At 50.3% G+C, this 15203-nt stretch overlaps 1 protein-coding gene across 1 annotated transcript in view; it reads right to left on the reverse strand.

The window, feature by feature from the left end:
* calcr (calcitonin receptor) overlaps positions 1 to 15203 on the reverse strand; it is a 308033-nt gene that overhangs the window by 32440 nt on the left and 260390 nt on the right. The window contains exon 9 of the mRNA XM_085988285.1: positions 1279 to 1345. Coding sequence (XP_085844411.1) covers positions 1279 to 1345 — 67 coding nt within the window. The remainder of the gene's footprint in view (positions 1 to 1278; positions 1346 to 15203) is intronic.

Here is a 15203-nt window from a genome sequence, read left to right on the forward strand (position 1 = left end):
TAAAAGCCCTTGCTATTTCCCTTTATGTAGACCACTGATATTTTTTCATACTCCCTCTTAACCTTCCTAGTTTTCTTCTTTTCTTTCCTTTACCGCATTGAATAAGCTGAAGGGTGCTAAGCACCATAGTCGAAACACACACTCGACACACGGTGACAGACTTATTCATCAATTGAATCTAGCAGACTATCTCTAGCAGTCTACTGGGGTTTAGAGACTGTGCATGAAGTCAAATGTTCTAGATGGATAGAACTATTTCACAGCTGCTCATTCTAGAATCCTCCATTTAATGCTACGACTGAGAGATTAAGGTAGGTATTCCAAAATATTCATGCTGTTTTTAAAATATTCATGTTATCCACTAGGAATTGGTTGTGACCATCCAAATTCATTTCACACAGAATCCCTGTAGTCAGCACAGCGATGCAAGGCTCTTGTAAGTTTAGGTTGAACTCCAACACATATTCCAAAGGGGAAAACGCAGTAGTAGTAATGTTACAAGTCTCAGCTTCTGGCAGGGAGCTTCATCTGCTGGCAGCTCACATTGCGTAATTCATGTGCACAATGTTCATGATTTTCCAAGTAAAGGTTGGAAAATCATAGGAAACAAATGCCTGAATTTCTGACAGGCGCTGCCGGTGAGCAAGGCTTCCTACTGGTAACATGAACTTGTAAATGATCCTTGGTATACAAACATGAACTAGGTGTACTTGCAGAAACTAGGCCGGGACCCGATAATCTGGGTCCCAACTTTGTCCCTAAGTACCCTGCATGACCCGTTGTGGGCGGAGCCTTTGCCCCTTCCAAACATGGCCACTGTCATAAGGGGGAGGTGGGGCAAGGGGTAGGGTCTCCCTAAATCAACAAAGGAGACCCCTGGCTAGGCCACCTTTGCCAGACTTTCTGGCCTAATGCCAATGGTAGGCACCGGAGATGCATTGCTTGTGGCACAGGCACCTGACATTGGCAGTTAAATGAAGAGAGATCTCCCTGACAATGGTAGAGTCAGCACCGGAGTATCTTGGCTGTACCACCCCATCGATTTTCAGGGCCAAAAACAATTTTAAAAATAAGTAACTCTGACTCAAGATCTATTTGTAGCTACTCTGGTGCTATTAGTACAGTCATTATTAAAGTGATTCTATAGCAATGGTCAATAACATATTAACGTGTTAGAAGATGAAGTGCTTCCTGTAAATTGTTCATAATAGTAGCTCACGACAGAACCAGTAATGTGGCCACACAACTGTATATTAGCTGTTAAGCTGAAATCCTTACCAACAGAGCTGCAACAATTGGAGCGTGTACTATGTAAAGCAGGTGTGTTTCAACACTTATCCAGCAACTGCAAGAAATGTAAATATACATATGAAACACATAAAAAAGTTATACAATTACATTCATATCTAAATATGTAGTGAAATTAGAAATAATATACTTTTGCAAAATTCTGACTGAAGTGATCTTGTGTAAGAGACAGTACCGATACAACACAGGAATATATGTTACATAAGAATATAAGAATTAGGAGCAGGAGTAGGCCATATGGCCCCTCGAGCCTGCTCCGCCATTCAATAAGATTATGGCTGATCTTCGACCTCAACTCCTTTCCCGCCCGATCTCCATATCCCTTGATTCCCCCTAGAGATCAAAAATCTATCTATCTCAGCTTTGAATATACTCAATGACTCAGCATTCACAACCCTCTGGGGCAGAGAATTCCAAAGATTCACAACCCTTTGAGTGAAGAAATTCCTCCTCATCTCAGTCTTAAATGGCCTACCCTTATCCTGAGTATAGGCCCAATCTACTCAATCTCTCCTCATAGGACAACCCTCTCGTCCCAGGGATCAATCTTGTGAACCTTTGTTGCACTGTCTCTAAGGCAAGTACGGGAAACTTTTTTTTATCCGGCACCGATGGGACCGGCGTGGTGCCGGTTGATCAAAAAGTCCGGATTACAGAGAGGTATACTTACTAAGGTACGAGAGCCCTGTACACGGCTACAGATCCACGCGTCCCTGTTGCATGGCAACAGGTGCAGGAACCCCAGTTACACGGCCACAGATCCAGGAACCCCGGTTACACGGCCACTAATATGAAGTAAAACTTACCTGAACCTACTCCTGAATTTTGCCGGTTAAGAGAGATTTCCGGTTATTTAGGTGCCGGTAAAAAGAAAGTTTCCTGTATGTCCTTCCTCAGATAAGGAGATCAAAACTGTGCACAGTACTGCAGGTGTGGTCTCACCAAAGCCCCATACAACTGTAACAAGATTTCCATACTCTTGTACTCCAACACCCCTTGCAATAAAGACCAACATGCCATTTGCCTTCCTAATTGCTTGCTGTACCTGCATGCTAACTTTCTGTGTTTCCTGTACAAGGACACCTAAAATTCTCTGAACACCAAAATATAATCGTTTCTCACCATTTAAAAAAGTTCTGTTTTTCTATTCTTCCTACCAAAGTGAATAACCTCACATTTCCTCACATTATACTCCACCTGCCAACTTATTGCCCATGCACTTAACCTGTCTATATCCCTTTGCAGGCTCTTTGTGTCCTCCTCACAGCTTACTTTCCCACCTAGCTTTGTATCGTCAGTCAACTTGGATACATTGCTCTCAGGTCCAGCAAAAAATTCACGACCGAAAGAACAGATGGTGGGTGGAGAAAGCGCAGGAGATCCAGCAGCTAGCTGACAACCATGACGTGCGTGGATTCTTTAGCACAGTCAAGGCCATCTATGGCCCAAGCACCCAAGGTCGTACCCCACTGCGGGCCAAGACCGGAGAGGTACTCATCAAGGACAGAAAAGCAGTCAGTGCCAACTGGAAGGAGCACATTGAAGATCTCCTTAACCGAGACTCTGGGCTCAAATTTCACAGGGCCGTGGAGGTGGGAATGGAGGCGTGTGGGGTGTTAAAATTGCAAAAAAAACCTGCCTCCATCCCGTCTCCAAGCAATTTTCAATAAATCGTGTTTACTGCTCCCGTCTCCGTCCCGCCTCCAAGAGGCAGGATAGGCCCTTACGGCCCTTAACAAGCACTAAATTGCCTCTATTATCCCATTTTGAAAGGCCTTTGTGATTTTAACCCTTTTCTGATGTGAAGCACTCCTGCTCTGAAACACGACGGTGAAACCTGGTGGGAGCACAATTGGATTGCTGACTATTAGCTGCAGCTCCAACAGTAGGATATTTGATCAGCCATCATTTGCAGGTGGCAGGACTTTGTTGTCTCAGGTCTGGGGGAACTTTTAGAAGGCATAACCACAGCTGTGGAAGTTTGAAGCCTGACACCCATCTCCAGTGTGACCTCCTGGGAAACCCCTCTTGCCACCTTGACTGAGCGCTTCCTCAACTGAGGCAAATACCAGAAGCATGGGAGCCATTTATTTCCTTCCCTTCTGGACATCAGATGAGGATGAAGACCAGCCGCGGCACCAGCAGAACCATGAACAACAGCAGCACCAACATCAGCAGCAACAACAGGAGCGCCAGGGTCTCCAGAATTGTCGTGGTTTGCTGTGCACTTCACAACATGGCACAGCGTCGTGGCTTGCAGATTCCTGAGGACCAAGTGGCTCCTCACATATCCTCCTCAGATGAGGAGGAGGAGGAGGAGGAGGAGGTGGAGGAGGAGGAGGAGGAGGAGGAGAGCGAAAATGAACATCTTGCAGAGGCCCATCAACCAGCGGCAGCAGTACGCGAGAACATTGCTGCCCGGGATGCAAGGAACGCACTCATCTTGGCGAGATTTGCTTAGCCTAGCCAATCAAGCACTTTTGCCTCGCCGCTTCTTACCAGAGCTTCGACAATGGTCAAAAACCAGCAGATTCCTAACAATTTGACCACCATACTGACAATTGCAAGTACTCCTAAGCCCTCAATGTGGAAGTCCCATTTGCGAAATGACACACGCCACAACTGTAGCAGTAGCCATCAGATTTTTTATTTACAGTAACCATCTGATGGCTTTTTAACATTAAACATCAAATTTCACCCAACTGCCTACCCTTGTGACTATTTGTGCAGTATCTTTCTCTTACGCATGCTCCTACGTGGTGCTTCCCCTGTGGCTTCAGCAGATGTGGAGGCCCCTTGCTCAGTTTCTTGCTGCTCCTGTCTCGACACCTTTGGCGGGAGTCCTCTGGGGTTGCGAACCTGTGAGGGCTCGCCAACAGTCTGCTGCTCCTGCGGTTGTGCAGGGATTGAGATGCCGATCTCAGATGGGTGTGGACTCTGGTGGGGCTCTGACCGAGAGCTCTGCAGTGGCATGGAAGTGTGAGCGCTTGGAGAGGAGCCCCCACTTCCTTGATGTCTGCCACCAACTTCCCTCTCATGGGTCAGGTCCCCCTCAGCGCTTGCAAGTGGCTTGAGAGCACCTTGCTGCACATCAGGGGGGCCATGGGGACCCGTATCTGCACTGGAAGTCCTACTCAGAAGGACTTCCATGAAGGTTTGGTTTCTCTGTTCAATAGATGACCATCGCTCCTTCAGAGATGTCATTCTATTCAGAACACTCACCATGTTTTCTGCACTCTGGCCACTTATCACCTCCATGGAGGTTGCCATCCTTTCCATGGTGATGCGTTCATGCGCCAATGACTCCATAAAGGCTCTGCTCATGTTCGCAATGGACTCCTCCATTAGCCCCACACTCGCAGCGACCCTGGAGACAACACCTGCCAGAGACTCCTGCATCTGCTCCTGGAGTTCCAGCACCGCTGATCTTGTGGATGGACCCAGAGGCAGAGGGTCCTGCGCCCTCCAACTAGGACTCTCCACTGCTGTCCCTGTCTGCACAATCTGCTGATGCTCACTTGTGAGCTATGATACACCAGGTGACAACACTGCACTATCTCGCGAAGGTACCACCGAGGTGTGAGTGTCTGTGCTGGTGCTGGGTGCGCTGAATTCTGCTGACGCTGCGCCCTCAGAGGTTGCAGCTTCCTCTGAGGTGTCTGGATGCTCAGGCTCTTCCTCCTGGCTAGTGGGGACAGGTGCTTGCGGTGGTCCTGTGGGGGAGTAAAGGAAAGAGTCAGAGATGTGATGCCAAGGTTACGTGCACATTGCATATTGCAGATGATCATAAGTCCATCTGTTAGAGCTTCAGAATCATTATCAGCAACTCATGCAGTGTCAATGAGAGAGATGGAAAACTATTCTGTCACCAGCTTGCTGTGATGCACCCATCTGTCCATCCCCCACTTGCGCATCATCCTCCACTCCCACGATCTCCAGGACCGCATCCTCCCAGGGGGTGAGCTGGGCTACTGAGGGTGGCCCTCCTCCTGTCCTCGCTCTTTCCCTCTTATTGTGAGCTCTCTTTTCCTGCAATGAGGGAGACAAGTGGAGTTTGAGTGAGAATGAAGGAGTGAGTGTAGAGAATCCATAGCATAGATGCTTAGAAGGAGACAAAGATGGAGTGAGGTGGCAAGACTAAGGGCCCTCCCTGTGTATTGTAAGTTGTTTTCATAGCATCACAGTGATAGGGAGTGTGAGGGCTGCATAGTCGAATAGTTTGGTGAATGTGACCATAGAGAGGGAATGGGTAAGGGTGCATGGATGTCAGTGTCAAGTGGGATGTGGAGGAAGAGATTGCTAAAGCAGAGTGCTGGTGAGGAGAGGCAATGGGAATCAGATTGAGGGTGATGGGAAAGTCATACTCTTCCAGTGCTCAGAAGGTCATGAAACCTCTTCCTGCGCTGAAGCCAGGTTCTGCGGGTTATCAACAAAGAGTTGACCTCCTGGGCCACCTGGACCCACACAGCCTTGATCTGCTGGGGAGGTTTCTTCCTCCCTGAAGAAGGGAAGAGCACCTCTTTATTGGCTCTTGCTCCCTCCACTAAAGCTTGCAGGGCAACGTCATCAAACCTGGGAGCAGACCTAGGTCTCTCGCTGGTCTTTCTGTCTCCAGGTCCCTCTAACATGAAAGGCCAAAAGGTTGGCAGTCTGCAGAAGAAGCAAGGCTTGTTGCAGATGTTAAATGCAGCAGCAATGATGACGTCATCGGAGGCGAGTTTCAGACTGAAAAAACTAATTGGGCCATGGGTTCCCACACGCAGGAACTCAATTGCCCACTTAAGTTAAAATCGCATAATTCTCCCACATCGATTTAGAATCGGTTGGCTAACACAAAAAGCGGATTACACGATCCCAGCCCGCCCCAGTAACAAAATCGAGCCCTCTGTCTTCGACGCGAGTGTCTTCAACTCCATCCCGCAGCATGCTACCCGCCACCATCTCAGCACAACCCCAGCCCGGCATGAGGTTGAAAAGGCCATCCGACAACTGAAGAACAACAAGGCCTCAGGAGCAGATGGAATCCTGCCGAGGAACTAAAGCATGGCGGAGAAGCACTACTGGCGCAAATTCATGAACTCATTTCTCTTATCTGGAAGGAGGGGAGCATGCCAGGGGATCTCAGAGACGCCGTAATTGTGACCATCTTCAAGAAAGGTGACAAGTCCGATTGCGATAATTACAGATGAGTTTCCCTGCTGTCTGTCACAGGGAAAGTCATCGCAAGAATCCTCCTCAATCGCCTTCTCCCAGTAGCCGAAGAGCTCCTCCCAGAGTCGCAATGCGGATTCCGCCCACTAAGGGGCACAATGGACATGATCTTCACCGCGCATCAATTACAAGAGAAATGCAGGGAACAGCACCAACCGCTGTACATGGCCTTCTTTGATCTCACAAAGACCTTCAACACTGTCAACCGTGAGGGATTATGGAGTGTCCTCCTCAAATTTGGCTGCCCTCAAAAGTTTGTCACTATCCTCCGCCTGCTTCACGACAACATGCAAGCCGTGATCCTGACCAACAGTTCCACCACAGACCCAATTCACGTACGGACCGGGGTCAAGCAATGTTGTATCATCGCACCAACACTCTTCTTGATCTTCCTTGCTGCACTGCTCCATCTCACCCTCAATAAGCTCCCTGCTGGAGTGGAGCTAATTTGCAGAACAAACAGGAAACTATTCCACCTCTGTCGCCTCCAGCCCAGATCCAAGTCGTCCCATCCTCTGTCGTCAAATTACAGTATGCGCTCACTCGGAGGTTGAACTCTAAACCATCGTCAACACCTTCACCGAAGCATACGAGAGCATGGGCCTTATACTAAACATCCGTAAGACAAAGGTCCTCTACCAACCTGCCCCTGCCACACAGTACTGCCCCCCGATTATCACGACAAGGCCTTGGACAACGTGGACCACTTTCCATACCTCGGGAGCCTACTGTCAACAAGGGCAGACGTTGACGACGAAGTCCAACGCTGCCTTCAGTGTGCCAGTGCAGCCTTCGGTCGCCTGAGGAAGAGAGTGTTTGAAGACCAGGACCTCAAACCCGGCACTAAGCTCATGGTCTACAGAGCAGCAGTGATACCCGCCCTGCTGTATGCCTCAGAGACATGGACCATGTACAGCAGGCACCTCAAAGCTAGAGAGGTACCACCAACGCTGCCTCTGCAAGATCCTGCAAATCCATTGGCAGGATAGGCGCACCAACGTCAGTGTTCTCGCTCAGGCCAATATCCCCAGCATTGAAGCTTTGACCACGCTTGATCAGCTTTGATGGACGGGTCACATCATCCGCATGCCCGATATGAGACTCCCAAAGCAAGTGCTGTACTCGGAGCTCCGACACGGCAAGAGAGCCCCAGGTGGGCAGAGGAAACGCTTCAAGGACACCCTCAAAGCCTCCTTGAAAAAGTGCAACATCCCCACCAACACCTGGGAATCCCTGGCCCAAGACCGCACAAAGTAGAAGAGAAGCATTCGGGAAGGTGCCGAACACCTCGAGTCACTTCGCCGGGAGCAAGCGGAAGCCAAGCACAAGCAGCACAAGGAGCGCACGTCAACCCAAGCACCCCACCCACCCGCCCCTTCAACCACCGTCTGCCCCACCTGTGACAGAGACTGTAGGTCCCGCATTGGACTTATCAGCCACCTGAGAACTCATTTTTAATGTGGAAGCAAGTCATCCTCAGTTCTGAGGGACTGCTTAAGAAGAAGAAGAAGAAGATTGCTCTCAGTCCCTTCATCTACGTCATTAATATAGATTGTAAATAGCTGAGGCCCAAGCACTGATCCTTGCAGTGGCCCGCTAGTTACAGCTTGCCAACTGGGAAATGATCTGTTTATCTCTACTCTCTGTTTCCTTTCCATTAACCAATCCTCTACCCATGCTAATATATTACCCCCAACCCCATGAGCCCTTGCGTAACAACCTTTTATGTGGCACCTTATCAAATGCCTTTTGGAAATCCAAGTATACTGTCCTATGAGGAGAGATTGAGTAGATTGAGCCTATTCTCTCCGGAGTTTAGAAGAACGAGAGGTGATTTCATTGAAACATGTAAGATTCTGAGGGGAATTTACAGGGTAGATGCTGAGAGGTTGTTTCCCCTGGCTGGAGTGTCTAGAACTGGGGGGCATAGTCTCAGGATAAAGAGTCGACCATTTAAGACTGAGATGAGGAGGAATTTCTTCACTCAGAGGGTTGTGAATCTTTGGAATTCTCTACCCCAAAGGGCTGTGAATGCTGAGTCATTGAATATATTCAAGGCTGAGATAGATAGATTTTTGGGCTTTAGGGGAATCAAGGGATATGGGGATCGGGCAAGAAAGTGGAGTTGAGGTCGAAGATCAGCCATGATCTTATTGAATGGCAGAGCAGGCTCGAAGGGCCGTATGACCTACTCCTGCTCCTAATTCTTATGTTCTTATGTACTACATCCACTGGTTCCTCTTTACCTACCCGGCTAGTTACATCCTTAAAAAAACTCTAATAAATTTGTTAAACACGATTTCCCTTTCACAAAACCACACCGGAAGCTTCCGATCGGAAAATCTGGCCTAATATCATATCATGATTACTCTGCCTGAGAGGATCCTTTCTTATGAGAGTACTAATTAACCATATCTCATTACACAATACAAGATCTAAAATAGCCTGTTCCCTGGTTGGTTCCATGATGTATTGTTCTTGGAAACTGTCTCGAATGCATTCCATTAACTCATCCTCCAGGTTACTTTTGCCAATTTTAGTTGCCCAGTTTATACGATGATTAAAGTCGCCCATGATTATTGTATTACCTTTGTTACAAGCTCCTATTACTTCTTGATTAATACTTTGTCCAACGGTATAGCTACTGTTAGGAGGCCTATAAACTACTCCCACCAAAGTTTTCTGCCCCTTGCTATTTCTTATCCCCACACATACTGATTCTACTTCCTGATCTTTTGAGCTAAGATCCTTTCTCACTACTGTTCTTATGTCATCCTTTATTATCAGGGCTAAGCCCCCTCTTCCATTCTGCCTGCCTTTTTGAAACGTCAAGTATCCTGGAATATTTAGTTCCCAACCTTGGTCACCTTGCAATCACGTCTCTATAATGGATATTAGATCAAAGCCATTTATCTCTATTTGTGCCATTAATTCATCTATCTTGTTACGAATGCTTCATGCATTCAGATAAAGAGCCTTTGGGGGAAAAATTCGGTTGATTAGCACCTCCTGTAACGGGGCGCAAAGCAACTAATGCCCGGGAGCGGCGATGTTTGCACCGCTCGCGAAATTTTGCGGTGGCGCTAAACACTACCACTACAATCTCCTGCACCCGCAGATCATGACGTCAGTCGAGCATGCAACTCCCCGGTAGCGCCCCGACCGGATATTGAGTCACGCCCCCTGCCTTTCTGCCTGCCGCTAGCAATGACAGGTAGAGGGTAACGTTTTGCAGTCGGGAAGGGACTGGTGGAGCGCTATTTAAAGGCGGCCACTTCCTGCCTTTTTTTGTCAGCAAAATTTTAGCACCACGCATACTGAGAGAGAGAGACTTCTGGAGAGATTCAATGCTGTGTGAAGGAGTTTTGGGTACTGAGCAACACTTTGCAGGTTCATTTTGATTTGACCTTCCTTGCATCGATTTAGAAGAGACTTTGGGCGTTGCACTCTGAGCTCTTCTCGTGTTTGATCAGGTATCTGCCAAGACTCGGTTTCACAGCCACATCATTTTCCTCAGCAACTGTCTCCGGTTCCGACTTATTCCACGTGGATTCCAACTAAACTTCCACCCTTCGTGCTTCGGATCCACCCAGGATTAGAAATATCTCCAAGATATCGTTCCTCGAACTACTGCTCTCGCCGCATCCTGAGATCCACGCTCAACGCCATGCGGCGCCACATGAACACTCTCGACTTCTCTCTTCAGCAACACCAGTGCACTCTATCTCAAAGCTGTCCGGGTCCACAGTTCCATTTCATCCTCCGACTCATCCGACGCTTCAACAAAAAACTTTTTTTCTTCCTTTCCGATGTCAAGGATCGCAAGCTTCATCAACTCTTGGACACCAACGCCCCTCCGGAACCTTCTTCCCCTTCACTTTCCTCTGACTCCCCTTCTCCCAATCTCACCCCCTGCCGCGTTTTCACTATCCCCTCTGACCTTCCACTCTCTGACCCTGAACGATCAGTCCTCAGCAAAAGCCTGAGCTTCATCCCCTTACGCCCCCACCTCAATGAATTTCGAGCTCGGCACGATGTTGCGCTCTTTTTCCGCCGCCTTCGTCTCTGTGCCCACTTCTCTGGCCAGGAGTCTTCCCCCCGCACAACTGACCCTTTCTCCCGCTTTCAGAATTCCCGTTCTACCTGGACCCCTCCCCCTGGCCTCTTACCCTCTCTAGATCTTTTCATCGCTAACTGCTGCCGTGACATCGGCCGTCTCCATTTCTCTGCTCCCCTCACTCACTCCAACCTACCTCCCTCTGAACTTGCAGCACTCCATTCTCTTAGATCCAACCCTGACATTGTCATTAAACCCGCTGACAAGGTTGGCGCTGTTGTTGTTTGGCGTACTGACCTCTACCTAGCGGAAGCTGAACGGCAACTCTCCGACACCGCCTCCTACCTCCACCTGGACCATGACCCCACTACCGAACATCAAACCACCGTTTCCAAGACTGTCACTGACCTCATCTCCTCTGGAGATCTTCCCCCTGCTGCCACCAACCTCATAGTTCCCCAACCCCGCACAGCCCGCTTCTACCTCCTTCCCAAGATCCATAAACAGGACTGCCCTGGTAGACGCATCGTTTCAGTCTGTTCTTGCCCCACGGAACTTATCTCTTCCTATCTTGACTCTATCTTTTCTCCCCTTGTCCAGTCTCTTCCCACCTACATCCGCGACTCTTCGGACGCCCTCCGCCACTTTAACAGTTTCCAGTTTCCTGGCCCCAACCGCTTCCTTTTCACCATGGACGTACAATCCCTCTACACCTCCATCACCCACCCGGATGGCCTGAGGGCACTCTGCTTCTTCCTCGAACAGAGGCCCGACCAGTCCCCATCCACCACGACCCTCCTCCACCTGGCTGAACTTGTTCTCACATTGAACAACTTCTCCTTTAACTCCACTCATTTCCTCCAAATCAAAGGTGTTGCCATGGGTACCCGCATGGGTCCTAGCTATGCCTGCCTTTTTGTGGGCTATGTGGAACAATCTTTGTTCCAGTCCTACTCGGGTCCCCTCCCTCACCTCTTTTTCCGATACATTGATGACTGTATCGGTGCCGTTTCCTGCTCTCGCCCCGAACTTGACAATTTCATTCACTTTGCCTCCAATTTCCACCCTTCCCTCACCTTCACATGGTCCATCTCTGACTCTTCCCTTCCCTTCCTCGACTTCTCCGTCTCCATCTCTGGGGATAGGTTATCGACCAATAGTCACTACAAGCCCACTGACTCCCACAGCTACCTGGACTACACTTCGTCCCACCCCGCTTCCTGTAAGGACTCTATTCCATTCTCCCAGTTTCTCCGTCTCCACCGTATCTGCTCCGACGATGCCACCTTCCACACCAGTGCTTCAGACATGTCTTCCTTTTTCTGCAACCGAGGATTCCCCTCTACCGTGGTTGACACTGCCCTCGACCGTGTCAGTTCTATCTCCCGCACTTCTGCCCTCACCCCTGCCCCTCCCTCCTGGAACCACGATAGAGTTCCCCTTGTGCTCACCTTTCACCCCACCAGCCTCCACATTCAACGGATTATCCTCCGGCATTTCCGCTACCTCCAAAGTGATCCCACCACCAAACGTATCTTCCTCTCCCCTCCCCTTTCAGCATTCCGCAGGGACCGCTCCCTCCGAGACACCCCAAACAGCCCTTCCCCTTCGCCTGGCACCTTCCCGTGCAAGCGGAGGAGATGTAACACCTGCCCCTATACCTCCCCCCTTCCCACTGTCCAGGGCCCCAAACACCCCTTCCAGGTGAAACAGCGATTTACTTGCACTACTTGCAATCTAGTATACTGTATTCACTGCTCACGATGCGGTCTCCTCTACATTGGGGAGACCAAACGCAGATTGGGTGACCACTTTGCGGAACACCTCCGTTCAGTCCGTAAGGGTGACCCCGAGCTTCTGGTCGCCTGTCATTTTAATTCACCGCTCCATTCCCACTCGGACCTCACCGTCCTTGGCCTCTTGTATTGTTCCACGGAAGCTCAACGTAAACTCGAGGAACAGCACCTCATCTTCCGATTAGGCACTCTGCAGCCTTCCGGACTCAATATCGAGTTCAACAATTTCAGATCATAACCTCGGCCCCTATTACACATTTTTTCTTGTAATTTTTCCACTCCTTTCCCCCCCCCCTTTCCTTTTGTTTCTCTCTCACACCTGGCAGCTATCTCTTGCCCTGCCAGTACACTTTACACCTAATCTCAGCCTATTACCATCTCGTCTAGCTCTTTTGTTTCTTTCACTTCTTTTGTCCGATCGCAGCCCTGCCTTCGATCCATTTTCTTTTCTTTCCAGTTTTGAAGAAGGGTTCGACCAAAACGTCAACTCAAATTTCTCTCCACGGATATTGCCTGACCTGCTGAGTTTTTCCAGCATTTTCTGTTGTTACTCTGAGCTCTTTCCCTGGGCCTATCCATTGTTCTTTCCAGCAGAATTGATGTGCAGGTCTCTCCAGGCCGAGATTCAAGGCTGCAATGAGCAGGATGTGGCTGGAGAGCAAGATCGACCCTCCCCTTTAAGAACTGGCCGGCGCCAGTCTGTCTGTGTTCTATTGCTGACTGACATCACATGAGCTTCGCCAGCGCTCTGAGGTAACACCTCGCTCCTCGGCGTTAGCGCCTTAAGAGAGGTGTGTAGCGTCTGATTTAGTGCTCAAATCACCTCCGGGGCGATAGAGGCCACATTTGCAGTTGGAGGTGATAATTAGCGGCAGGCGCTAAACTTTGCGCCCGGCCGATAATTGCGCCCCAAACGGGGCGATACCGAGTTTCTCCCCCTTTATTTTTAATGTTTTACCATTATTCCCTGCTTTCACTTTATTTGCTGATGCACTATTACCGTTAAACTGTCTGGGGGAAAAATTCAGTTGGTTTGTGCCTCCCGTTAGCGCCTTAAGAGGGCGCGAATGAGGCGCAAAGCAGCTAGCGCCCAGGCGAGGCGATATCTACGCCTATCGCAGAATTGACCGGACATTTTGCGGCGGCGCTAAACAATACCGCCTGATCTCCTGCGCACCCAGATCTTGACGGCATTCGAGCATGCAACACCCATGGGGCGCCCCGGAACAGAAATTGAGTGGCGCCCCCCTCCTTTCTGCCTGGCGCTACCAACGACAGGTAGACTGGAATGCTACCCAGTCGCTGTGGGGCTGGGGGGGGCGCTATTTAAAGGGGGCCTCTTCCTGGCTTTTTCTATGGTAGACATTTTTGCACCACTCGTTCTGAGAGAGAGAGAGAGAGATTCTGAGAGAGAGAAAGTGAGACTTCTGCATTGAGTCAACGCTGTCTGAAATAGTTTTGGCTTCTGACCATAACTTTGCAGGTACTTTGGCCTAGAAATTCACTTGGGCGCGGGCAGCTCGCTCGTGCCCAAAAGTTAGCGCCGGGCGGGGAGGCATTAGCGCACGCCGTATATTCGTCTTCTGCGCCCCAATTTGGAAGCGGGCGCTATACCAGGGTGTGCCCGCCTCCGTTTGGGGCGCTGCAACTGAATATCGGCGCGCTGGTTGCCGCAGTGCCACCCGATGCGGTGCGGCAGGCTGCGGTATTGCAGGCCTCCTCCTTCTCTTAAGGGGGAGGTGCCTGCAACGGACGGAGCCCCGATCGCGAGTGCCGGCAAAAGAGCCCGGCACAACGGAGAAGTGCCGGGCTCCACGGAAACCAGCCGGCAATGCCGCGGGGGGGGGGGTGGAGGAGGCCGGGGAAGGAGGTGCGGGCAGGCGGCCGCCGAAAAAGCGGCCGGCCGCACCTTCCGCTTTAAAGCGCCCCACTATGGCAGCAGGACGGCCCCGTTTTCTGGTCGCTGTTTGCGCCCGCTTCAGAGGAGGCGGCCGCAAATAAATATGGGGATCGGCGCGGTTTTGGGGCGTTACGGGCCACCGCGCACACCGATGACGTCACCGGTCCCGGCGCATCGCTAACGGCTACCGCCGCCAATACCGCTGCACTCAATTTCGGCGCTACCACCCCGCCGGCGCAAAAGACCTCTTTAGGCGCTAAGTGGGCGCAAGGCCCACTGAATTTCTAGGCCTTTGGTTTTTGACCTTCATTACTTTGATTGCCAAGATACTATGGGGGCTGCAATGAGTGGGGGCGTCGTCCTGCGCCATCAGATTCGGAGGGCACAGAGACACAGAGAGAGAGAGTGGCAAGCATGGCCAGACGGAGGAGGGCCAACAGGCCTCTGTACAGGAGACCTTACTCTCCCAGGGTATTTCGCCAACAATTCTCCTACATTAATATGTCTGAGGCGCAGTGTTTGCGAAGGCTGCACTTCAGCAAGGAGGTGGTCACTGAGCTCTGCCATCTGCTGCAGCCAGATCTGCAGCCTCAACTGAGGAGCAGGACATCTCTGTTGGCGGCAGTGAAGATAACAGTGGCTCTGAACTTTTATGCCACCAGCTCATTTCAATCAGCTACTGGGGACATCGCCAATATCTCCCAGTTCACGGTGTATTGCTGCATCCGTCAGGTCACAAATGCCCTCTATAAAAGGAGACAAGAGTACATCTCTTTCCCCATGACCCCGGACAAGCAGCAAGAATGCACAATGGGCTTTGCTAGGATAGTGGGCTTCCCCATGGTGCAGGGCATGCACACATGTGGCTTTCCGTGCTCCGCATGAGAGTGCCGAGGATTTCCGCAACCGAAAGGGGTTCCATTCCTTAAAC

Source organism: Somniosus microcephalus, chromosome 5, assembly GCF_052327205.1.
Source record: "Somniosus microcephalus isolate GS21.2 chromosome 5, FLI_Smic_1.0, whole genome shotgun sequence".
NCBI classification, from domain to species: Eukaryota; Metazoa; Chordata; class Chondrichthyes; order Squaliformes; family Somniosidae; genus Somniosus; species Somniosus microcephalus.